The 27,971-nt window shown below is 37.9% G+C and overlaps 1 protein-coding gene across 1 annotated transcript in view; it reads right to left on the reverse strand.

Moving 5' to 3' along the window:
• LOC114650640 (ras-related protein Rab-38-like) overlaps positions 1–18,448 on the reverse strand; it is a 123,411-nt gene extending 104,963 nt beyond the window's left edge. Inside the window, exon 1 of the mRNA XM_028800411.2 lies at positions 18,029–18,448. Within this exon, the coding sequence (XP_028656244.1) occupies positions 18,029–18,230 (202 nt within the window). The 5' untranslated portion in view covers positions 18,231–18,448. The remainder of the gene's footprint in view (positions 1–18,028) is intronic.
• Positions 18,449–27,971: the final 9,523 nt, after the last annotated feature.

Genomic DNA, 27,971 nt, shown 5'->3' on the forward strand with positions numbered 1-27,971 from the left:
CAGTGCACCACAGTGTTGCCTGCCTTTTTACAGAAGAAAAGAGTAAAATCTTAATAAATAAGATTAGGAAGACTCGTGTGAGTAAAAAACTCTGTTCAGAAATTAATTGGTTAGACCAAAAACAAACAAGGATGGCAGAGCTGCACCTTGGTTTATACTGGTGCCCTGTACAGAACCGGTCCCTGGCTTGTGGAAGCTGGCAGAGCAGTACTATAGGGCTATGATTTGGCAAAACCAGATTAACTGAATGGTGCAATGGTAAAAGTAGGCAGAAGGAAAAAAATTTTTTACAAGTATAATTAAATAAAACTACTGTATTTTCTTACTAACACATAATTATCAGTTCCTCAGGGTAATAGCTAACTATTTTATGTAAATGAGGAGTTTAAAGTTAAACCATTAAAACAAAACCAATGTAGCCTGCATTTCTAGTCTTTTGAATTTACATAGCTGATTCTAGTTTGGCAGGAATAAGCCGGACCATGTAAACTCTCAAAGCAGGGTGCACTACAACCTGTTAAAAAATTAGTTCACTTAATAATGACCCCTTCTGCGCAATGCAGGATTAAACAATGCAGTTATTCTTCTCTTCACGTAAAGCATGTCAAGTGAGTGACCTGTTCACATAGCACTTACTTTTCTCTCTGGGTCTGCCCTTTAATAATGTATTACTGCATGCCAAGATGGGACCCCCAGGAGTCTCAAAGACTCTCTGTAAGACTCCCTGGCTATTTATTTCTTTGTTCAAACTAAACCGAACAGACTGCATTGTTGACATTTAGAACAGAACTTGCTAAGGAACCTGTCACTGTCTCAAACAAATTTCACAGCTCTTACATAACTACATCATGAATTTAAATGAGTGTGTGTGCCTGTGTGCATGTAAACCCTGCAATGGACTGGTAAATTCAGTTATTTAAAGGAGACATACAATTTATTCTTATTCCAGGCTGAAGTCCAGCATTTTAACATGCTTGACTTGACTGATAGGAGTGCTCAATTAATATTTTAACCTGACACAAGCCATAAAACATTTTCATTATTTGCAAAAAAGAATACTTTGTGTGATTGAGAAAAAATGTATGTGGCTTTTCTATTTTAACATTAATGTAGTACAAGATGAGAATAAGAACCTCAGACAAAAAGTGAATCCTTAGACTTAGATGTAGAAGCTTATCAAGTATCATTCAGCTCCCATGTTTAGCGGATCTCATCAAAATTAACACATCACAGTGCACACTCTCCCACAGTGCCAGTCAAGGCTCATTTGAAACCTTATGATAGATGTCGCCCCTCTTTGTCCATAGTGGGTAATCGATATTGTTAAACTTCAAGGACCTTGGTCACCTTTGGTGTCCAGAGTGTGCACCCCTTCATTAGCACAAACAGCAGTCCTTTTCCACCAACTTTAAGGAGCACATGTCTCCTGGCATATGGAGCGTGCACACTTTAACTTTCATAAATGGCACCTAGTGGGTAACAGCAGCCACTTTGTGACATCAGAACAGAGTTCAACGATGTTTCCATTTATGAAAGTCCTAGGTGGTCCTTCTTGTCCTAGGTGGTCGCCTATTTCACCTAATGGATTGACCGGCTCTGCTCTCCCAAATCTATGTAACCTTCAATTTTTTGTTGCAAAACTAACATTTCCAAAAAGAGTGCAATGAAAGAGTATTACCCCCCCCCCCCCCCCCCCCCATAATTTTCTGCATTTTTCTGTGTAAGAGTGGCTGATATAAACAAAGTTATGTATTATGATAATTACAAAATTTTAAATGGTAACAGTATACAGTATATCATAGTATACAACTAAAAATCTAAAAATATCTACAAAGAGGTCCTTCTGACTGAATTTATGTCAAAACAATTACTCAAGTCTTTTTTTAATTTGAGATCAAACAAGATTTATTATTGTTATATTTGAACAGTCATTTAAACTGCAATTAAACAAATCAAACAGAGGACAAATTTACCAAATAATAAATACTGTTTTAGAATGAAACTTGTCTGGCAGCAGTGCAAATATCTCTTAAAAAAGAGTTCTTAACATCCTCTTAACATATATTTAACATTAAATATATATATAATTCCAATTAAAGGATAAGTTCAGTGTTTTTCAATTTGAAGTTCAGTATTTCCTCATAATCATTGTATATGCAGTATTAATGCGCTACATGAAATTGCATTCTAACGTGCAGCAAATTTTACACATTTTAAAAAGCCAACCAGCTTATCCACGTCACCGACATGGCCCATCTGGAGCCTGTCCCAGCAAGCATTGGATAAAAAGCAGGAACAATCCCTGGACAGGGAGAACACACACACTTGGGTCAGTTTAGCAACAGCAGTTCACATAAGTTTTATTAGGGAGGAGTTTAGTAAATTCAGTACAGATGTTTTAACATAGAATGATGGCGTAGAACTGTCATTCTTGCATCACAGTAGCAGGGTCTACTTGCATGTTCTCCCCATATATTTATAGATCGGTATGACTGAGTGGCAGTCAGTTTACTCACAGAGACATTTTATCCTCAGTTCTTTTATAACCATATCATCAGTAAGAGCAAATTATGACTCATTAAAAAGCTCAACATTTTTCTTATTGTGCATGACTGCATGTGTAAATCATGCCAAGGGAAAAGAGGCTTGGATCTTTCCAAATTCTAAGGCTTTTACTGTATTTAAAATACAATACAGTGTAATCAGTTCAGTTCAGCGGTTCAGTTCAGATTTAATGCACAAGTGCAACTAAACTTAGATGTGCACATTTTACTACACTGAAACTTTGCATGAATCTCACTCTGTAGGCTTTGTAAAATAACAACATAAAATGTAACTGACAAAAAGTAGGAACCATTCAGGAAAAAATAATCATATAATCTGAGCACACAGAGAAGAGTTGGGCGAAGAGTGCTGTTGCTCACAGGTAGCATAGAAGCGGTCAAGAAACAGATTCCTACCTACTAGCTCCATTTTAAAAGACAAGAGCAGGCTAATTATTTTTTTTTATTTATTAAATGTGTTTCACTTTTGAATGCAATTTCAAATGGAAAATTAATACGTATATATCGTGACTGTGAAGTAATAACTTTGACTTGTAAAATAGTGAACTTATCCTTTAACTGAATTTTGCACCCCTACAGAGGTTAATCATTTAAATTTAAATAAACATTTTAATTAGAATGTGCAAACATTGGCCAAAGCTCTGAAGTCTTGTCCAGTCGTTGAGCTGAAGCACTTTGATGTAGTTTGTTGCGTTATCAGTAGTAATACAGACTTACATGACTCCAGCACCTAAGACTTTGCACTATTATTTCTCCTGTGTGGTCTGACAGAAAGAGTACATTTGTAAACATTTACTATGCAGTTGGTTGATAAAGTATATTGTTAGATTAATATAAGGCTTGATTGCTCAGAATGCCTAAAGATCTGTAGTCATTGTGAAATATGTCTTACTTGAACTTTCCTTTGCCAATCCTGATAAACAGTAGGCAGGTCAACTTTGCTGAAATATTTGCGACTTAGCATGATATAGTGTATCTCGATTTAAAACTTTTCACTATACACCTGAATCCCACCTTTTTGACTGTATAGATGAGCACCAAATCCTTGCATACGTACTGAATGAAGTGAATTATATCATCCATCTTGATTTCTGTCTGCACTAGGGATGCTTGACTTATGGTTTATGGTGGTTTGCTTGTGGTCCTTGAAGTTGTGGGCACGGTGGTTCTATGCCTTTTTAGCTTTGAAGCGACTTGTCTGGGTGCCTCATTTTCAGATGATAGAAAAGATTAGTTGTCCCGCTCCTCTACACCCTCAACACATATGACTGTGTCCCCACTCACCATAGCAACAAGATTATAAAGGTCGCGGATGACACAACGGTGGTTGGACTCATCTTGGGCAAGGAGGGTGAGCTGGCATACAGGGACGACGTGGAGCGGCTGTCAGAGTGGTGCACAGTCAATAACCTGCTCCTCAACACCACAAAAACGAAGGAGCATGTTATTGACTTTAGAAAAAGGCAAAACTGACATCCAGCCACTCATCATTGGTGGGGCCTGTGTGGAGAGGGTCCCGGTGTTCAGGGTTCTGGGCATTGAGCTGGAGGATGACCTGACCTGGAGTGCCAACACCAAGGAGCTGCTGAAGAAGGCGCAGCAGAGACTGTATTTTCTGAGAATTCTCAGAAAGAACCATCTCCCCAAAAATCTGCTCCTTGCTTTTTATCACTGTTCCATTGAGAGTGTGCTCACGTACGGACTGTGTGTGTGGTACGGCAGCTACACTTCCTCAGAAAAGAAAGCACTCCACAGGGTCATCAGGACGGTGGAGAGAACAATTGGTTGTACCCTCCCCACTCTGGAACAAATCTACACCTCCCGATGCCGCAAAAAAGAAATAGACATTTCACAGGATTCATCACATCCCGGTCATTGCCTCTTCCAGCTTTTGCCATCGGCAAGAGATACAGAACAATGAAAACCAGGACAAACAGCCTTAAAAACAGCTTTTATCCAAAAGCAATCATGGCCCTGAACTCAGAATAAAACTGCTCCATATCATTCTCTCAATGTGCAATATAGGCCTTAAGTCAACAAGTGCAATTTGTATATTCTGTACTTTTACTACTATTCGGTTTTTAACTTATGCCTCACACTGAGTCGACTGCACCTTCAATTTCATTGTTTCTTTGTAAAAGTGACAATGACGATAAAGATCTATCTATCTATCTTGTACTTTGCTTCACTGCATCAAACATCAAAGTATGCACATTGATCCTGTTGGAGCTGCAACACAACTTACTGTCACACTGTGCTACCTTACAATGGCTGAACCCCCAGATCTTTTCTCAAACATTTTCCACTTTGCACGGACGTATCTGTCATGAATTAGCTTCCATTTTGTCTTGCAAGTTCCCACATCCACTTTTCAAGGAGCTGCCGATTTGATGCCAGTTGTTCAAACAGGCATTTTTGTCACTATAGAGATCCTGATAGTAAACAATGATGCTGACTTTACATACCAAAACTTGAACACACAGTCTTCCAAAATCTCTCTCAAAAGTAAGCCACAGAACTTTGGAGGAAGTCACAAAAAACTCTAACACAACATGTTGAGATTGTCAGGTGTCTTTCTTACCAGGTTTGGTCAGTTTTTATAACTAAAAATCAAATTAGTGGCAGAAGACCAAGATAGAAACTACTGCTCACTATAAAAAACACTTGGAATATCCTCAGCCTCTTTAGTGCTCAGGGTCCTGAAAAGAAATAGCATACATCTGTGTCTGACCCTGCAGGATTCACAGCCAACAATACACCCCTTATTGAATCCAATTATTCTAGTTCAGGGTCACAAGTACAGAGCTGTATCAGTCAAAAAGCAGCAACTAAACTTTGACAGAACAAAATTGAACAGCACAGTGCACATTTCGCACATTAAACTGGTGTAGACTTTATAAAATAATTTAAAACAATGGGATAGAACTTTTCTTGGATAAGTTACGAGGATACTGCTGGAGAGGGGGAATTTTGCACTGCGTATTCAGCTTTTTATCACTATTGCCCTCACCAGGACAAGTAAAGGAGAAAATTAATGACTGTATTGATGAAATTAAAACTTAATGCACAGAGCATACTACAGTATAGTGGCTGAAGAACTAGACAGAACTGTAAAAGGTTGGAGGTTTAGTCCCAAATATGGGTCACATATCAAATCAAACGTCTAGTTCACTACATGATCTACCGATGAGTTCCTACTGTAGAAATAAAATATCTAAAAAATTTCTAATATGCCTCTAAAGTACATGGGAGTGTTGTGTACTATTTATCCCAGTTGTAAAAGAGAAATGTCCCGTGAATGGGATGTTAAGCACAATATATCTGTGGACTGTGAGAGGAACTGGAACAAGCTGACTGCCCATAACATGACATTATGTAGTAACCCAAGGTACTGAAAACACTAAAAGAAGAGTTGAAATTAATAAAATATGAAAATATGGGCTATTTAATTCACATTTAATTAATTCCCAAAAGTGCCCAGCAGTATTCTACAGCTTGGCTACACTGTATATTAAATGACCATTATACTGTCTGTCCCATGTATTATTCTCTGTTTAAATACATGCCTTTAGCACATGATTGACAGCTCTAAGCATAAAATAGAATACTCTAAAGTGTATCGTAGCCTGGGAACAGAACATGAAACTGAACTTTTAAAATTTTAACTCATTTTTCTATACATAATTCAGCTATTTTTGCGTGTAAATGAGGGTTTCTCTGGACACTCAGAACTTCCTCCTACATCTCACTGACATGTAAAGCAGGTAGAGTGTCAGTTTTAAGTTGGCACTGCACAATTGACTTTGGGTGAATCGTGCAATAGACTGGCATCTTGTCCAATGATGGTGTGTGCCTTACATCTGATGTTGCCATGAATTACTCTGCTTCCTTGTTACCCTAATTTAGAAAAAAAATGGTTGAAAGGGTTATGTTATATTGGCATTTAAATGTTGCCATGTGTGAACAATGTTTTATTGTGTCTGTTAAAACTATATAATGGTGAGAGAGGAGACTGAATGAATTGTCGATGAGGTAGAAAACAGCTGTTAATAATCAGCTGTTTATGTTGTGTATTTATGACAATTCATGGCTCATCACTGTGAGCATATGCAGTTCCCCAAATACTAAATTCGTTCCCACCTTTTTGAATACAATTTCAGTTTTCTCGTTCCTTGGTAAAACTGACTCATTTCAATGAAGTTCCTTCACTGGAATGAATGGTTTCATCTGTGATTATCAAAATGATATTCTTATGTGTTTCAGGGCTGTTTGAGTGAATGATTAGTTTATTATTTTACTATAAATACGACCAGAAAGCATTTTTCAGATCCATTCTGCTCCTTGGATAAAGGCATATTAAAGAAGATTCAAAGTTTTCTGTGATTGCATGGGCGGACTCAGTTCAGTTTAAATTGGTCATTCCCAGTAAACACATTGGCTAAAAAAATGAAGCCCTCTGTGAAATGCATTACTAGATTGACTAAAAAAGAGAAGCTCTCTGTTTAAGGTTTTATTGTTGTATATTTGTTAATTGGTCTGCAGTTTGTCGATTTAAATAAGCATCTGGCAACCACTTCTAGTAATTAAGCTAGTGGAACTTGAGCTGCTCATGAGTTGACGTCTTACTTTGTAATCAGGAAATCTTCGATGTGATGTGGACCAACAGAGGGCAAATTCACCAAGTCATAAGAGCAGAACGGAACTTGTCAGTTCTCATTAAACTGCATCATTGGGCAAGGGGTTTAACTGTATCTCAAAAGGGTTAGGTATAGTTTCTCACTATATGAATGCTCAGGAACATTCTTTCTCATTTGAGTGAGTCATCAGCCTGCTACTCAAACTAAAGTCACCATTTTTGGAGCTCTGAAGTAGCCTGTTTTTCAGCAATTAAAATTCATTCAAATGTCCTTCATATGAAAAGTAACTTTTGATTGACAAAAATAATTAGTATGGAAGTTAAAAATGGATTGATGGATAAATAATTAGTGACCTTATTCTAAAATAAATGAAGTGAAAGAAGACAGTGGTTAAATCTTAGAAGACACAAACACTGAAAAAAAGAATGGAAAGGCATGAATTTGTTTAATTAGTCAAGCAGTGTGTTCAGTGTGTGTGCAGTGGTTAAAAATGACCCATAGTGAGAGTCTTGATAGCCTTGTACAATAAAGGAATAGTTTTTGATTTACAGCTTGGTTACTGTCCATGTGGAATTTCTACTTTCTCTCATTTTCTTGGAAGTTTTAGTTAGACATTTCACTTTCCTGATAAATATATTAACTGGCATCTCTAAATCACGTAAGTGAACCCTACAATGTACTGACATTCCTCCAATGGTTGGTCTCTGTCTTACCACTCTAAGTGCTTAAAGCCTTGTAATGGAAAAACCTGGATTGATGGAAGAATCGAGAGAGCACTACAAGCATAACATTTACCGTCGATTTGTCTCCTATATCACAAAGTTCAATCTCATGACTTGTGATTCAGTACCACACGGCCTATATTCTAAATTGGACTATACCTGGATTAGCCTTCAATGGTCACGAAAATATGAAGAATTGTATTTGAGTGATGCTGGAACAAACATACATACAGAAAAATAGAAAGATACCAAGCTAGCTTTCTTTATGTAGCTTTATCTATGTTACCCGGCTAACTTTTCTTTCAAAAGTGTGCTGCAGATTTAGAGGGGCAAAAATTTCTGTGCTTGGACTAAATACAGTAAGTGGTAAGTATATTATGAGATCTGTCTCAACTGTCAAATACAATAAAGAAACAGTGCTTGGCGGGGTGTGATGGTCATTTGAATGGTTATCCTTTTGTCTCCAACTTGTATTAAATAACTCGAGAGGTAATATGGCTCCATCTAGGGTGGCTTGGGATTCCTTGCCTTAAAGGAAAGAGAGAGTGATTAGGAGCACGTGTTGATACAGCGCATTGCCGCACCCACCACATGACAAACCAACTCAGGATTCCAGATTAGGACCCGAGTGCAGCCATGCAACAGGTGACACATCAGCACCACACTAGTTCAGATGAAATGGAATCGGTGTGAGGTTTTTTTATGGTGACTGGAGTGCCAATTCTGGCACCAACTCCAAGATTTTTCCCTGCAGGTTGGAGGGCCTACATGCAGGACTGGATGCAGATTAATGTCACACCCAGGAAAGCATGCTAATTATTATACTTCCATTGAACCTGTAGGATGCTGTTTCTCTGTTAAATTAAAAATTGGACTCTGCTAACCCAGTAGTCGTAACCCCACAGATGGGTCAAATTTCATGCTGCAGTCATCCTGGAGGGAAGTATATCTGAGAAACATTCCTTTCCTTTTCCAATGCTGAGAAACTTGTCCGTGCTTAAATTACATACTGCTCCAAATGCTGTTGACTCTCTGCTGGCAGGTGCCCCTTCTAATCTGTTATCGCAGCTCCAGTTGGTTCAGAACTATGCTGCAAGAGTCCTTAAACAGGCCCACAACAACAAGCACATAATACCCATCCTGCTCCACCGTCACTGGCTTCCTGTGTCTTACAGGAGAAACTACACTGCACTGCACTGGACTAAATCAGCAACCTCCTCCACCACTATGCTCCTGTCTGCTCACTAAGATCCACTGATTCTGGTTGTGCCCCAAACTAACTTGTGCACTATGGGTAAATGATCCTTCAGCTCTACAGCTCCCAGACTTTGGAATGACCTCCCTAAATTAAAGAGATCAGCCAAATCAATTCATTCTTTCAAAACACAACTTGAAACCCTGACTTTCTGATCCTTCTTTCAGTTTAACCTCTCTGCCCCAATGCCCAGAAAGATTTGTGTTTGTACCACACATTGTGTGATTTCAGGGTTGTTGGCTGTTAAGGATTTTCTTGTAGTATTATAATTTTTGTATTTTATTCTGGTTTATTGTCACTTATTCTATTTCAGTGCTTTGTATACCTGTATTAATCTTTATTTAGTGTCTTATGCAGGTATCATTTTTATCCAATGTTGTGTATGCTTTGTTTTTCTTTCTCAATTTCTGTGAAGTGCTTTGAGTATTGAACAATGCTATATAAATAATTTATTATTATTATTATTATTAGGTGCCAAAAACCCAAGTTCCTGTATACCAAATTTCAAGTCTTTGACATGAAAAACAAACTATGCCCAGACAACAAACAAATAGAAATTGTGCTTTATAGATAAAGGTAAACTCACTAACCAAACTGCTAATAAAACATTTTTTCTCATCTGAGTCTTAAGTATTGCTTAGTTTTATCATGTTTTTTGACCTGTGCTTCACTTATCTATTGATTATGACTTTTTTCCATGGTCATTTGACATTTTTTGCAATTTGATTTTGCCTGCTTCTGTTGCACTAGCACAATAAGCTTTTGCTCATTTGACCATGTTATCTTTCTTTCTGTCACAATACTGAGAATCTTCATTTAAGCAAAGCCTCTTATTGTTTTCTCTCTATTATGTTCAGTACAAATCTCCACACTCACTTATACTTGCGTCTAAAGGAAGGGTAAGGCTGAGTGCCCAAAAGAGGAAAAATACAATACAAGACATAGACCAAGTGTAAACTTATGTACTGTAAATTGCAGCCAACAACTTCAAGCTTCAATGCCTCTACTATCACCTACTTAACTGCAAATTCTTGGACTTGATATGTCAAAAGCAATTGCCTTGCAAGATCTGCAATAAACAGGTTACCTTTTGTTATTCATTTAATAAAATTGGTGACTGTCAACTAAGCCTTTCATGTCAAGCTGTTTTAGTTGCAGGAAGTTTTCAGTGGCATGAGTGTCATTACTGAAGTGATGCTCCTGCTGACACTGATGCTTGTTGCAAATGAGGTGTCTTGCTGGTGCTGCCTTTAATGAGAAGAGGAATCTGCTGGGCTCCAGCATGACACAAAGCAGCAATCAGAATCTGGCTTACTTGTGTATTGTGCTTGCCCCTATTTTCTAGCACAGTTTGAAGACCATAAAGATGCATTTTCTGCTATGCCTCTATCAGTCCAAAATTAGTCCAATTATCATCAATGGTCCAGTTGAACAACTCCAACTGAGCTGGTTTAGACAAGGCAGTAAGCACTGCCATAGCCACAAAATAACTTCATTTTCTGGTGCCACAAACAAAACTGCAGCAGTCATATGAAGTCTCGTATATTAAAAAAATAATAATAAATAATAATAAAAAAAAAAACTTCATTTGTTCTGGCATTTAAACAAGAAACCCTCATTATAAGCCATCAAAACTATGTGGTAATATCTAAATTCCGACCCAATCTTAAGTTTCTAAGGTCACTGTCTTCACAGCTTTTATACAGGTTAAGATGCCATTCTCGATTTCAGCATCAGATTTGCACATTCTCTCTTAGGTTTTTTTTTTCATAAAGTCTCTGGTTTCATGCCAAAGTCACATAGGTTTGCTTGGTTGTTTTTTATTAAATTTGGCTATGTGTAAGTATTTCCTGACATGGACTAGCAACCCACCTAGTCTTGGGAACTGCCATTCTGTCTGATGTTGTTGGGACTGGCTCCAGCTGTACCAGGTCATGTCCTATAATGGAATTAAGCAGGATCAGTAGATGGATGAATGGATACTTGTGTATAAAGTTCTATATATATGTATTTAAAATCAGTGTTTTTCTCCAATCCATAGTTTAATTAATGGAGGTTTCTTAATATGATTTATGAATTCACCAATGCAATATGTTTGCCTAGCTTATAAAATTTCACAGTACTTTAAAGCCATTTTGCAAAAGCAAATTACCTTTCCGTTGTTATTTATAGTGACTTTGAGTGGCTGACAAGAAATCTCTCTCATATGATAGAAAGCACATGACTGGCAAATACCATGACCCTGTGAGTAAAGCCTACAGGCAAAGAAAGAATCTTTTTTTTCAAACAATGTGAAACAAGGAATCAGTCCTAACCTCCTACAGTCATGTGAGAAGAGTTATTAATAATGTGGCTTGCTGTACAAGACTGAAATGTTCTTGAATGCTATTTGAATTCCTTCAAGCAAAATGTCTGCTCCTGATCACGTACAATAATTGTAGTTTATCTCTGCAAGCAAAGGCACACTTTTACTTTGGGGAAAAGGATAAAAGATTTTCTCGTCCTCGTTAAATAAAAAAATTACAAAAGTACAAATTAACTACATTCATGTGTATTATATAGATAAACAAAGCACAAATCTGCATTCAAAAAGGAAAAGACATATACTCTCTAATTCAAAGCACACTTTTCCTATTTTTAACATATAAAATTGGAGTGCACCTTATGAAAAATAGCATTTTAAAATTAAATTAATGTCAAAAGCTATTATATTACTCTTTAACACCAGGACTCAGACTATGACACTCAGGTGTCTAAATTCACACTGTAATGTACAAAGGCAGGGTGACCCTACTTGTCACAGAATTAAGAAAAAAGTGGCAGACTTGTTTATTTTACATCTGCTTCAAGCAACATACTGGTGCAGTGGTTATTGATCCTGCTTCATGGATTCAGTATCCTGGGTCCAAAATCATGCACAGGTCATTGTCTGTGTGGAGCTTCATGTTTTCCCTGTCTATGTGTTAGTTTTACTCCAAGTACTCCACTTTTAGTCCTCATAGATGCACATGTAAGGTTCATTAATGATTTCAAATTAACCCAATGTGAATGTGAGTGTGTGTGTTGGAGTGGGAGTGGGCTATACAATTGAATGGCTCTCCGTTCAGGAGTTGAGTGGTACTTGACTGGTGTCTGGTATTGTCAGTTAGACTGCAGATTATGTGAGCCTAAACTGAATTAACTGGGGTAAGAAAATGTTATGTCATACCTGTACAGAATAACACAATTTGTTAAGTAATGATGAGGCACATACAGTAGTTGTACCTGTTAAAATACAGCCATCAGAAGTCTAGAAAATAGGGTCTCTATCATTCTCATTTTGAAAACAGTCTTTTTGGATGTAATCCATTGTCCAAATTGATTATAATGTAACTCCGTTAACGCAAAATTCTATCTATCTATCTATCTATCTATCTATCTATCTATCTATCTATCTATCTATCTATCTATCTATCTATCTATCTATCTATCTATCTATCTATCTATCTATCTATCTAACTTAATCAAATCACATCCTTAAATGTCCACAGACATGTCAGTATTTTTACAATCTGTTGATTTTCAGTTTTTTATTCCATTTATACTGGCCCATTTCAGGTTCTGCAATTTCACTCTTTGGTGAAAAATGAAAGTCTTGAAAGTCTTCAGTATTGAAAGTCTGCTGATCACTGTATGTGTGTTTATGTGGCGAAAGGAGATCTGGCTAGGTTTTCATGTTAAGTACAGTGATAAGAAACATTTGAGAATCCTTTAGAATTATCTGTATTTTCATACTAATCTGACCCAAAATGTTGCCTTGATATTTATTTAGGTCCTAATAAAGGATAAAAAAATACTGATTACAGAAATGACTGGAAATGATACTTTGGCCTATCTTAACTGAACCTGTTCATTTAATATGGACTACATTTTGTAGTAAACAGTACATACACTGTATAAATCTTTATTCTTAGGAACATGTGGCACATCCTTTTGCTGCAATGACATTTTTGATTGTGTCCAGTGATCAGTCCTGGATGGATTTTGTCCCATTCATCTTTTCAGAACTTCTTGATACATTGATAGGTTTTATCTGACTTCCATGCACTCTTTGCAACAGATCTATTGGCTTTAATTAAGACTTCGACTTATGCATTTATAGACATACCTGCGTGCCCACATTCTGCTACACTTTGCAACATGGACTGATACCCCAACATTTTTCTGTACAATTGTATGGTATAATTCAGGTCGGCTGGTCCATTCGTGATCATTGTACTTGCACTGTCCTACCTAATGCCTGGAGGAAGGTTGTTTTGTTTGGATACAGTGATTCATTTTTGACAAACGTATATGGCTTGTTTTGTTATAAACCATACTTTCAATTTTGGCATGACACATGCAGAAGGTATGTGAGCAAACTCGAGACTGAGAGATTCAAATATTTCACTTCCTATACTGACTATTTTCCTATGATGAATGCATTGAAGTCAACAGATGCTTAGTACTATCACTGGTGCCCTGTGTGACCTCTGCGAAGATCTGTACTTATTATTCCTATAGAATTTCTTGTTGGAAAACTACTCCTAAAACAACAGATTTCATTTAATGCCAAATTGCAAAACAAATCCAACCACAGGCTATTTGGCTGTAAGACATTTAAAGGTCCTCTAAAGGTGACTTGATATCTATTCGAAAAATTCACTATGTGATTTTCTACTCAGATCAACAATGAAACAATCATCCAAGAAATGCTCTACTACAAATGCACTTGACTGCAGAGAAGATGTTAACTTGTGATAAAATTCTGATCCTAATGGCCCTGATTAAAAAGGAAGTTAGAGAAGGTTATTTGGTTCTCTTGATGAAGAAAACAATAAATTGGAATCCTAAGTGATTTAATTTGGATTTTGATGGAAATTAAATGTTTACTATTAGTGACAAATAAAATGATGTACAGTATTTAGCTAAATATGAATGTGTCCTGTAGCCATCCTCTTCTTTACTATTACTATTATTTCACAAAAGAGCTATTAAATTAAAAGTGCATTTTACAGCAGCTCTCTGCATCCTAGGTTTCAAGAAATATGGCACTGACAAAGTCTTCATGACCTAACATTCAAATCTGTTTAATCCAGGTCAGGCAGGGTTTAAACCTGGACAGGGCACCACTCACACAGGGCCAGTCTGTGATTGGCTATTAACCTCACATGTACATCTTTTGGGATGTGGGAGGAAATCTGGAATACCTTAAGGAAAATCCACATACAGCAGACACCATGAGAACATACAAAATCCACACTAGGCCACTCGAACCCAAGACACTGAATCCTTGAGGCTACAGCAGTACTGAGGAGTCAAAGTCGGAGTCAAAGGTTTTGTGTTCTGACTCTACAGCCTTGGACAGCAATGCTAACCACTACATCACTCCACACTGCATTTTAGCTTCACCTCACGACATAAAACAAGAAACAAAGAATTCATGCTTTTAAAGTTGACAGACTTAAAAAAAACAAACAAGCCTATTATTAAAGCTCAGCAACTCGGTCTACTGGAATGAGCAACTTCAGAAAATGAAAATATCCATATTAATAATGCTTCTACCACTTATGAACCTTACAAAAAAAAAATGTTCAAATATAGGATTCAAAATAATTCCCATGACAGTTTTTGTCACCAGTAATAGATGGAAGTTTCTCTCCAGACAGAGAGGTTATGGAACTTTCAGTGCAAAGTTTAATTGAAGTCTGGCTGAATGCAGCAGAGGCAGAGAAAGATAAATATTGGCGTCATAAAACATGCTAGTGTTCATTTTATTTCCTAAGAAAACATTTTGTGATACACGATTACGAAAAGTTAATATAAATGAATGTCAAACTATTTTGTATGACATGAAAAAAACATCATTATATATCTGAAGTTTTAAAACGTATAACTAGGTACAGACAAGTTTTTGAAGAAACAAACTTTTCTCTGATATTTTTAAAGCCTCATCTGTCTATTGAAGCTGATCAGATGTTATTTTTGCTAATGAAAATAAACAACAAAAATAAGGTTTAAGTTCAGGAATCACTGCCAATGTCTAAAGAGAATAATGTAATCCTTACCTTATTCCCTCAGTAAATATAAGAAAACAAAGCTTTGCTTACGTAAAATACAATATACTAAATGAAACGGGTAAAGAAAAGCAACAATGCAGCATGTAGTGTAAAAGTAAGACAATCAACAGCAGTCATATTTCTTATTTTAGCATATATGTGAAAGATCAAAAATTATTAACCACAATATCAATAATAAAGTAGGAACATTTTAGAATTAAAAATATAAACAAGCTGCATGTTGCCTGGATTGTTCATAACTTTGTTAATATAATAAACCAAAGCACATTAATATGCCAGCAGAGCTTAAATAGTGGAATTTCTTCTATCAACACCCTGATACTGATTGATTTTCTAAAGTGTTAAAACTAAATGTATAAGGCTATTGACATTTGAACCACTATGCAGTATTTTGAACTTGTCTTGACATCAGTCTGTTACAGTAATTAGCTGTGGTAAGGTAGAGATGTAATTTACTTACTGAGTAACAGACGATCAGCTTCTGAAAATAAAAACAGAATGCGCTGTAGACTTCCCTGTTATTGGTATACAATGCTTTTACCTACAGTACGTGTTTTGAGAAGGGTAAACTCGGAGTATTTGAAGAAGTGTAAACTTGACTTTTGATTCTCATGTATTCACATGGGGTGGCACGGTGGCGCAGTGGGTAGCGCTGCTGCCTCGCAGTTGGGTGACCTGGGGACCCGGGTTCGCTTCCCGGGTCCTCCCTGCGTGGAGTTTGCATGTTCTCCCCGTGTCTGCGTGGGTTTCCTCCGGGCGCTCCGGTTTCCTCCCACAGTCCAAAGACATGCAGGTTAGGTGGATTGGTGATTCTAAATTGGCCCTAGTGTGTGCTTGGTGTGTGGGTGTGTTTGTGTGTGTCCTGTGGTGGGTTGGCACCCTGCCCGGGATTGGTTCCTGCCTTGTGCCCTGTGTTGGCTGGGATTGGCTCCAGCAGACCCCCGTGACCCTGTGTTCGGATTCAGCGGGTTGGAAAATGGATGGATGGATGTATTCACATGACAATGCAATGGTTGATTCATGTTTTCATTTTGTGTAATCCTTTATAGGTTTATTAATGGCTGTCACATTGAATGCTGCACCCCATCATCTATGAAAGTCCTGCCCCATTCATACAATAATAATAATTATTATTATAATGATAAAACAGTCAGCCAGTCATTATCCAACCTGCTATACCCTAACACAGGGGTTTGCTGGAGCCAATCCCAGCCAACACAGGATGCAAGGCAGGAACAAATCCCTGGGCAGGGCACCAGCCCACTGCAGGGCACACACCCACACCCACACTAGGGACAATTTAGGATCGCCAATGCACCTAACCTGCATGTCTTTGGACTGTGGGAGGAAACCAGAGCACCCAGAGGAACCCCAGAAAGACACGGGGAGAACATGCAAACTCCACACAGGAAGCGAACGCAGGGGTCTTCTTACTGCGAGGCAGCAGCACTACCACTGTGCCACCATGCCGCCCTAATGATAAAACATTTTTATTTATATATAAATTATATATATATATATATATATATACACAGTATATCCCCTTGTTTCTGTGAGATGTTCCTGTGAGTCCTTCAGCTTTTACTCCACATCCTAAGGTTATTGGACAAATCTAAATCATCTTGGTGTGTTTGCAGGGACTGGCAGCACATCCAGGGCTTGTACTTGTTGTTGGAAGACCATGAAGTGGGTAAGTGGGACTCGAGGTTTTTTTGTATATGTATTAATTTATGGATCTCCAGCTTTAATTTATTTTGTAATCTAAACAGTTTACACGATCACAATAACATGAAACATCTTGCTCGCTCTGGGCTTTGGAAAGTCCATATCCAATAAAATCACCCATAATCAAAAATTTCTATGATGCCAGCGTTTCACGTTTTTATAGCAAGCAGAGAGTGATAACAAATAACTGCTAAATGGAAGCTGTGGACATCTGCAGAGAGTAATTTATCAGTACTCAACACCAGAATCTGAGTCATATGAGTTTTGTTCAATTAAACATTCACTCTCATTTATTTATAACTTGCAAGAAAAGTTGGATGGGAACAAATGGCAAAAGTTCAACAAATGGATGGGAACTGGCAGTCTCCAAACAACACAACAGAATACATCCATCCATTATCCAACCCGCTATATCCTAACTACAGGGTCACGGGGGTCTGCTGGAGACAATCCCAGCCAACACAGGGCGCAAGGCAGGAACAAACCCCGGGCAGGGCGCCAGCCAACTGCAGGACACACACACACACACACACACATACCAAGCACACACTTGGGACAATTTACAATCGCCAATGCACCTAACCTGCATGTCTTTGGACTGTGGGAGGAAACCGGAGCACCCAGTGGAAACCCACGTAGACACAGGGAGAACATACAAACTCCACGCAGAGAGGACCCGCGTCTCGTAACTGCGAGGCAGCAGCGCAACCCACTGCGCCACCGTGTCGCCCCAACAGAATACAATAAAAGTAAATTCAGCAGTGCGTTTCGTTTCCTTTTTAACAAACAAGCACGAATGCAAGGTAAAACTGCAGAACTTTTCTCAAAGAATGACCGCACAGTTTAACTGGTTAAACGCTGCGTTTTGTGTGGGGACCTGTCTATTCCCCTCCACCTACCCCTTATTCTAGAGAATAAATGCTTAAAGAATTCACGCCAAATGAAACTCTTTTTATCTTTCTCCCTCTTTATTTTCCTTTCTTTTTATTATTTCCCCAGCAGTTGTAGGCTTGTGCTTGCGACTCACCTGCGATGTCCCACAGCTGCAGTCGTACCACGGTGTCAGCGTCCCAGTTCAGCACCTTCAGGGCGAAGTCCACCCCGATGGTGGCCCGGTAGTTGGGGGAGTAGTTCTGATGGACACTCCGTTTGATTATGCTAGTCTTGCCAACTCCTAAATCCCCAATGACTAAAATCTTGTACAGATGCTCTTTCTGGCTCTTCTGCATGGTGACCGAACACCGACGCGTACTCTACCAGCGCCCTTTCTCAGGGCTGTTGAAACTCATGAAAAGACCCCTTGAAAATGAAGGAGGGGCTGCTCCGCGGGCGAGGCTGGGATGGGGAGAGCCTCCAAACTTGTGACTCTCGGGAGCGGCCGTCGAGAAATACCAGAAGTCGATACAGACGGTCCCAAAGACACAGGGAACGGCGCACACTGCGTGGAGAAGGAATAAGCACAGGAGTAACTTGTGGCTGCTCTAACAAGCTGTGGGGGCGAGTTTTTTTCTCTGTAAATTACTTTAGTCCGCTGTCCTGTAATTATCATCCTCATACTTGAATTGATAGTTAAAAAGTAATTAATTTAATTTAGCCTTTTTTACTGTTAGGCTTCACGGACGGGTTGAAATGTCAACTGTCGACGTTTGAGAGATTTTTGCTCCGGGTTCTGCCCTCGCATCCACAGAGATGTGCAGGTTACGTTAATTAGCGAATCCAAGTTAGCTATTTATTTATTTATTGTTGGTGTTTGGTACACTGTATTAATCCCCGAGGGGAAATTGTCTTTTCACCTAAACTTTTGGGGTCAGCCATTGTACAGTAACTACGATTGGGTACTGATTCTGATGCCATGTCCATCGCTGATTTCTACCTTCATTCAACTGCTACCAGGACGGCTACTGAGACTTAGGCCTACTTTACTTGCTAGAATTCCTAATTCTGTTGCACACTTTGGACGCTTTCACATGTTGTTTGATTTGCTTCACCGATCGTTGTTAACTTTATTCGTATTCAGCCTCTGGAAAATAGTTCACGGATCTCCGGATCTTGAAATGTTTGCTAGTGGCATCCCATCCAAGGATGGTTCCTGTCTTGTCGCCAGTGGTGCTGGGATTTGTTACATCTTACTGTGAATCTCAGTTTGAATTATAAATGGTTTTAAAGTAATAGTAGTGTTGTCACATGTGTAGAGAACTGGGAGGTTCGTATTTGAATGTCCAGCATGCAACACGTGGACACTTTTGATGACAGGATGGACACTAATGTATTAAAATAAATAACGTAATTTTATTAAGTGACTTGATGCTTGGTTAATCTAAAATATTTTATCTGATTTACACTCCTAGAGGTACCTGTCCTTTTAATGGTTAAACCACTGAAGCCAAAAACACTTTTTCCAAAATATTCTGCAATTTGTGAATTTGTAATTAGATAGATAGATAGATAGATAGATAGATAGATAGATAGATAGATAGATAGATAGATAGATAACACTTTATTTGTCCCCGTGGGGGAAATTTGGCTTTTTAAAGAAGCCCAAGAATAAAAAACATTATATAATGACAAACATCAAATACACACCAGAAAGTCTAAACAGAAGACAATTCTGATTTGGCTAAAGATAAAAAGAGCAGTCACATAGTGGCATTATAAAGGCATATTGCTGTTGGTTGCCTAAAGTAACCCAATGATGGTGTCTCAGAGAAAAATGCCTTTATTTTTTAAAGGAATACTCCATCAAAAATGGTTATTTTTCATATGTTACTTACCCCATGTTGTTTGTGGTGGTGTCTGAGAATATTTTTAATTTCATGCTTTTGTGGAGTACAAAACAAAAATTCTAACAGAACAGGACCAAATAGTGACTAGTGCAGGTCAATGGCAAACAATGTGAAAAACTTCCATGGAAAAATGAAAAGAAAATCTTACATAACTTACGTCACATAATCCACTTATCTGTTATGCTAAAAACCTGCACAATGCATACTTTTTTTTTTGCTAAAACATTTTTAACACTTAAACTATAGGAAAACTCAACATATAATATAAACAGGAACAACACATTACCATAATACTGTGGTTTTGAATTCAAATCCATCTATCCCGTCGTTCATGTTCAGTAGGCCTGTCTTGTAGTGATGTTACTAGTCCAGAACACTGCAGCGTAGAAAATCATTCTGGCCATCATAGTTATAAAATATTTAATTCCCTAAGACTATTCCTAATGTAAACATCCATTTTCAAAAGTGTGCAATATAGTTCAGTATCTCAAGCATTTTAGAACAAACACAGTTTCTACATGCTTAAAAAGTAACAGTAAGATAATAAAAGATCTGAACTAGTTTTTAGATCAGAATCTGTTCTGGGTGAAATGAATGGTAGATTACAGAATTTGATAATGAGGTGTATTCACGTAGGAGGAATTAATTTGTGGAATCCTTCAGTCACTTGTGCTTAAACGTTTACACTTTCTGATTTATATTACTAACCCATTGAACATGGATGTAAAGGAAATGAAGAGGAAGCAAGTAAAATAATTTGCAAAAACCCAGACAGCCTTCAAAACACACATATGGAAAGTACAGTTTAACATAGACAAGAATAAATAAAAGACTGGTGACACTGAATCAAGCTCTGAAAAGGGATTTAGGCATTTCTGTGTGGGTATAAATCTGTTATTATTTAGCCACTGCATAGGAACAACTTCAAATACAAAGTGTTAGTTTATATTGTAGTAATGCTGCACATAAATCAAGTAACACAATGTTTTGCACAACTTTAAAATGCCAATAGTGAGAGTCCATTTGAAGTTTTGGGTGTGTTCTGTTTACCACATTAGAAGCCAGCCATAGGAGCACATGAAGCTGTGCAGAAATGGCAAGAACCTGCATTTGTGAAATATGGGCCTATTAACAGGTTAAAGAGACTGAACCAATGTCTTAACCTGAACAGTCTTTGTGACCAGTTCAGGCCTTTAGTCTTTTCCAAAACGTCAGCAATGTTAATCCTCTCTAATACTGCCAGATAAACTGTTAGTCACACACTCAAACCAAAGCAAAAAGGGAGATGCAGACATTATGGAAACTGTTAAGCACTTTTCCCACAAAAGGTTATGACAATTTAAAGTATTCATGTGATTTATATCATTAAGACTTGATGGCTTTTAAATCACGTCTGATGAGATAAATACTTTGACAACTTCCAGTGAAGTAACTATGACTGATGCCATGCTGTTATTTGATGTTTTTGTAATTTTCTTAATAAAAATACAGTTGTTGAAACTTTCAGTCCACTAAAAAAATTTTTTTTTCTGAAATATTTAATACTGCTATTTCATTTCTGCATTTGTTAGCCTGGCATTTCAGTGTCTGTGTGGATTTTACAAATGCTAATGACAGAGTGACAAATGATAGGCTAAGATCCCCTCTGAAAATTGTCTTTGTCCTATATCTTATGTTGATGTGTTCTGGCTTCCCATGACATAGTGATGAAAAAGTAGGAAAATGTATTGATATCTAAACTGATATTATCATATGATAGTTATCTCTTGTAAGAAGAGTCAAAGCTTCATTATGACAGATAATCATTCGAGTTGAATGCTAATATTGCACCTTTGTCACCATGTGCTTTTCTACCATGTGGTCATGTTAGTCATGCCAACACATTGAGAAGTTGAAAAGACTGAGAAAAAGGATGGATAGCTGGATAGCACTGTATGCACCCTTTATGGTACTGACATTTTAGAATTGGATTTAACACATCTGCAGTGGGCTGGCACCCTGCCCGGGGTTTGTTTCCTGCCTTGTGCCCTGTGTTGGCTGGGATTGGCTCCAGCAGACCCCCGTGACCCTGTAGTTAGGATATAGTGGGTTGGATAATGGATGGATGGATGCATGGATTTAACACATGTGTTTCATGCGTTAATTTCCTGAACGCTTTTTCTCTGTTATGAGGTTCTGGGAAACAGGAACATATCCTAGCAGCTTTGGAAGAATGATACTGTAGTTACCATTCCTGTTTGAGATGTCGGTGTATTGCAGGGAGTGCTCATATTCACATACACACACATATTACAGGACGATTAAGAATCCACAATTAGTCTTATGTATACTTTGGGAAGTGGGTGTAAGAGGAGGAGTGCGTTGAGAAAACGCATATGCAAATAGAGAGAATGAACAAACACCACACTGGCAATGGTGGGACAGGGAAGTGAACCAGTTCAGTGAAGCCATAAGTTAGAAATTCTAGCCACTGCACATCCTCCTTTTTATATGACTCCTATTTTTTTCCGAAATTATGTACAGAATGGGTGTCAATTTGTGTTTGTGTTTGAAAACTGATATTAGATAAGCAGATGATTGACAAAAACAAGAATAGAAAAGTATCTTTCAGTTATTTAAGTCTACAGTTACCACTCTTATCTCAGATCTACTCTGAATGCAGCCAATTCAGGAGACAAGGATAATCAAAGATGATGTTAGAAATAAGTATTCAATTTCACTCCAAACATTTGAGTTTGGCTTTCTCTTTAAAGAGAAAATTATGTTTCAGAAGGTATGCTGATACTCTCATCACTCAAAGTTCAGTATTTAAGTCTGGCAAGCCATTTCTGCAGTTATTTGTAGTAGTTTTTCGAGTGTTCCAAATCAGAACTTGACAGCCACACAGTCAAGTACAAAATCAAGTGGCTTTATTGTCATGCGATCCACACACCGTATTGCAGCATACAGTGGCATGACATAACATACCCCAGGACTGCGGTTCAACATCTACAGTACATAAACACATGACAAGTGCAAGACAGGTAAAGAATTATACTGTAATAAAATATAAATAAATAATAGGTAAGTGAATAGATAATAATATGAAATAGATTGTATTAAATAAATAATAACAACAACTAATAATAGAAAATAGAAAACAAAAGTATTAACAAGTGTAACAAATGTACAGCATTTAAATTTGCTGCTAGGTGTGGATCTGGGGGCAGAGGTGCAGTACTGATTTTAAAATTTGGACAGCCAAGGGGTAGAAGCTGTTGCAGGACCTTGCAGAACTGGTTTGGATGCCACAGTACCTTCTGCCAGATAGAAGTGTGACAAAGAGACAGTGGGAAGGGTTGGAGAGGTCTATCACAATGCTATAGGCTTTGTGGATGCAACACGTTATGAATATGTCTTTAATGGAAGGAAAAATAACTAAATAAATAATAAAAAGGAGTAATGTTGAAGATGGGTCTAACTTCAAAGCCATCTTCTGTAGTTTGGATTCATTTTGGTTTCAAATCAAATGATAAAAGAAAGCCAGAAAAAGTATTAGAGGCAATTTACTGGCATTGCTTTAAAAATGTGTTCATCATATTGTCAAATTTGAGCTGTTTGAGGACACTTAAAGGCCACTTTTTATAGTGATGTGATCTGCAATATCTCTCTTATGCCTGGACTATGGCCGATTTATGGTGTATTGCTCATCTTCACCACAAATCAGTTAATGCTGGTGGCACAATGCCCTGGTTTGAATTGGTTGTCTCATTATTGTACCAACCGTATTTCAGCTATTACTGGAGCCTCTTTCACATATAGAACAGGCAAAATCCCTAGTTATCAGTCAGTCAGTCAGTCATTTTCCAACCCGCTATATCCTAACACAGGGTCACGGGGGTCTGCTGGAGCTAATCCCAGCCAGCACAGGAACAAACCCCGGGCAGGGTGCCAGCCCACAGCAGGGCACACACACTCCCACACACCAAGCACACACCAGGGACAATTTAGAATCGCCAATGCACCTAACCTGCATGCCTTTGGACTGTGGGAGGAAACCGGAGCACCCGGAGGAAACCCACTCAAGACACAGTGAGAACATGCAAATTTCACGCAGGGAGGACCCGGGAAGCGAAACCAGGTCTTCTTACTGCGAGGCAGCTACCACTGCACCACTGTGCCGCCCTCCCTAGTTGTCCATCCCAGAAATATATTGGAAATTTGGTGTTACACATCAGGATGACCAGTGTCTATAACGTTCCTGCCAAGTAAGGGAACGGAGATTAGTGCACATCAGGTCCTCCACTGACTTTTTATGTGAGTGAGCAGTGATCAATTTGTTTTATTTACTTACTTATGTACTTATGCAACAATTGAAATACTGTATGTGCTTAAATAACAAAGAAGTATTTATGATATAAGAAATACCATGACTGCGGTGGGTTGGCACCCTGCCCAGGATTGGTTCCCTGCCTTGTGCCCTGTGTTGGCTGGGATTGGCTCCAGCAGACCCCCGTGACCCTGTGTTCGGATTCAGCGGGTTGGAAAATGGATGGATGGATGGATGGAAATACCATGAGTGGGAAAATGAAACATATTAGAGTTAACATAGAGCTATCCAAAGATATAAGCTACTGAGATTTTACTGCTCCTGAAACTTTCACAAAATCAGTTTTCACTGACAAGCACTGCATTCTCCCTGTTTCACTGCTGCTCCATTGCCATTTCATTTCAGGGCTGGAGTGTGGAGGTAACTGAGGTAATCAGTCTCTGTATAGCTTCAATGGAGAGCGTCTGTGTGGTGTCAGACTCCAGACATTTATCAACTGAGAAGTAACTTACAAAGGAAATAAACCTTTGTGAAATGATCCATCTGGTTATTAGCTTTCACGAATTATCATCCGAGTCTTTCATGACTGTTTCAAATTACGTTCTCTTACCTGAGAATGTTGTGACTTAATCTAGAAGTTTTCTAGCATTGTTCATAATTAATTATATGCAGAACTGGGAAATTCCCCAAGAACTGTATACTAAGTCTTGCTAAAACAAGGTTCTTATGATCCTTCACTCAGCCTTATTCAAACATGCCCTCGACCTGACAAATCCCTGGTAAATTCCAAGGATAGCCTGCATGTATCTAATGATCTTGGGTTCACCACTGACACAGCCTGTTTGCTTCCAGGTTAGAACTGTAAAAAACCTAGCAGACATTCAGGATGTAAAGAGAGCTTACAGGTATTTATGTATTAAGAATTCAAACATTTATTAGAACTGAAAAATTGTAGATTAAAGTTGATGATTTGTTATGTTCCTGGGGTCCAAGCTTGTATCCTGTACTTTTAAAACAGCTGTTACTTCTCCTCTTTTCAACCTTAATTCATAAATGGTCCCTTAATCATTATATGCATATGCAATAATAAGAAAAAAAAGTAATGGTTATTTCCATGCTGAAATGGAAAGAAGGTACGGGACACAATGTTTTGGCTGTTTAGCCAGTTTTGCATTTAACAAGTTTTTTGGCTGCTCTGCCATTAATAAAGTGTAGACTAATAAAAATGCAATGACTGTGACTGACAATTTTCAATTTTAAATTGATGCCCATTGATCTTCACAAGTAAACAATGTTTAAAAATTTTGTTTTAACCTTCAAACCTATATTTTCCTGTTTAGTGTTATGGGGAAACCCTTAGACCAGGGGTCCTCAATCACGGTCCTGGAGGGCCGCAGTGGCTGCAGGTTTTTGCTCCAACCCAATTGCTTAAAAAGAGGCCCTTATTGCTCAAGTAACACTTCTGCTTCACTTTAGTTGCCTTGCTTGTTAAGATTTTGAACCCTTATTGCTTATTTTAGTCTTTATTGCTCCTAATTAGCAATAACATGAAAATGACGAAAGAGAGCAGCATTTCTCCATTTAGCTTGTTACCATTTACACCTGTGTATATTTATCACACACTATTGGGTTTAATTAAATACTTGGAAGGAAAGTGAAGAGAAAAAAAGTGAAGGACTCAGAATTACTCCTCCATTTTAGCCTTCAAATCATTTGGATGAGATCCTTAGAAAGGGGAAGAAAATCTAGGAAATGAGAATGAGCTGACATAGCAGAGTTAAAGCACTAACAAGCCAGGAAATTAAATTATTCGCAAGGATTGCTTTCTAATTAAGAAACAAGGTTAGAACAAAAACCTGCAGCCATTGCGGCCCTCCAGGACTGGGATTAAGGACCCCTGCCTTAGACTATCACATCTCCAACTAGAACCAGGACACTAGTCTCAGACAGAGCACTTGCACACACATAACTACATTAGGGAAATTTGTGTTCCACAATCAAACTGACAGAATATGCTTGTATCGTGGGAGGTAACCCGTAATAACAGCATGAGAAAACTGGTGCAGAAAGCATGAAAAGCATGGAGACAACTTACTTATGAATCTCCATGATGGCTTCAAATAAATATCAAGTATAAAAAAACAATTTAAGTTTTTAATTCCTTTATTTCCTATGTTTAAGGGGATACATAATGATTTCCTTTGACTGAGGTGCTCTTCCACTGTATAATCAGTTCATCAAGGAAAGAGTAATTTAGCATCATCAGTAAAGCTTGCCCTTAACAAAGTTATCCTAGCTCTGATTCTTAATGTGGATCAATGTGACATTAATCACTTGTGCTTCTAATGAATGTTTCATTCTGTTTTTCATATTCCACTTCACACATTTTGCACTCTCATTCACTTTTCAGACACTCAAGTCCTCTCCTTGGTATGTGGCTACTGAACATAAATTTAAAAAAAATAGGCAAACCAATGAATAATACTATTAGGCAAATGGTAATCAGTGATTCAAACTACAAATTTCTCAAAGTGTCTCTTCAATTCCTCATGAACAACCCTAATGAAAGAAGAATACAGTGACTAAATGAGCAGCATCTACAAACCAAACAGATCAAACTAGTTTAGGAATTAAATTACCTCCAATTATCCACATGATTGCCTTGGGAAAGACAGACCACTTAAAGCTAAACAAATTAAACAAGCAACATTCTTAAAGAACTACTAATTATACTACACCTGTCAGAAAGGCTAAAAAAGATAACTTGTGAAGTAAATCATACCCCAAATCAAACTGCTTTATACCAATTAATCAATCTGTGCTCCTAACAAGTAACGGTGTCCACATTCAGATTAGCAGAGCACACTTTAAACCAATTTATTTATTTAGCTATGACTCTAAACGCTGATTTAGCTCTAATATGTCTCTTAAAATATGCACATTGTAATTGTTTGGGTATTCATCACCGAGCTAAAATTTAATTTGACTTTGTGTGTAGCTTTGCTTAAAAGTGGAAAACTGAAACACTAACAAACACACACACACCTGTTTATTTGAAATTACATATTATATTAATTTTCTCCTTATTTGATGCAAGCAGTGTGACATAGTGTTGCTGAAGCCAGATGTTTAATACTATATATGTCTGGAGACAACCATGAGTGAATTTTGCATAAAACTGGGTGGGAACAATTAGATGGTTCACTGAGTGTCACATTTCTAAACCAATCCAATGTCTCATGAAGGCAGGTTGTGATTTTGAACTGCAAAGATCAGAGGTGCTCTTGTTAATCTGGTCCACCGGAGAGCAACTTCTGTTTATGATGAACCATCTACAGACAAAAAGTGTCCTAAAAATAAAAACCCAATTAGATATATAAATGTGTGTTGCCTGGGCAGAGAGCACATTGCATGTTTTAAAAATAAACATAACTTGATGCAAGGGAAAAACTTTCTTTAGCGTCACATTATACATTGGCATTCGAGTGCATCAATGGACTGATGGTAAACGTGAATGTTGTTACTGTGTGTGCTCTCTGTCGTTCAGCGTTATGACAATACAGCAGGAGTTAATGTAAGTTTGAAAGAACTGGTAGCTATATTCATGAAAGTGTGAACTGTAAAATATGCATTTGAAGTAAATGGTGTGTCACACTCCGTGAAAAGTACTGCCGTTAAGAGAGATGATAACAAAGAGTCGAAGGAGATTCTGATTTCAGTACTCAAAGCACCCGAATCAACAAACCTGCCTAACAACACCAGTAAATGCACAGATGAGGCTTCACATCATTCAGTCTTTTGGCTACACACCAAAACAAATAAGTAAAGGAGGTTAACATTACTAGCTAAATGAAATTGCAAACATGCCACAAAATAGC

This window comes from Erpetoichthys calabaricus, chromosome 4 (genome assembly GCF_900747795.2).
Source record: "Erpetoichthys calabaricus chromosome 4, fErpCal1.3, whole genome shotgun sequence".
Taxonomy (NCBI): domain Eukaryota; kingdom Metazoa; phylum Chordata; class Cladistia; order Polypteriformes; family Polypteridae; genus Erpetoichthys; species Erpetoichthys calabaricus.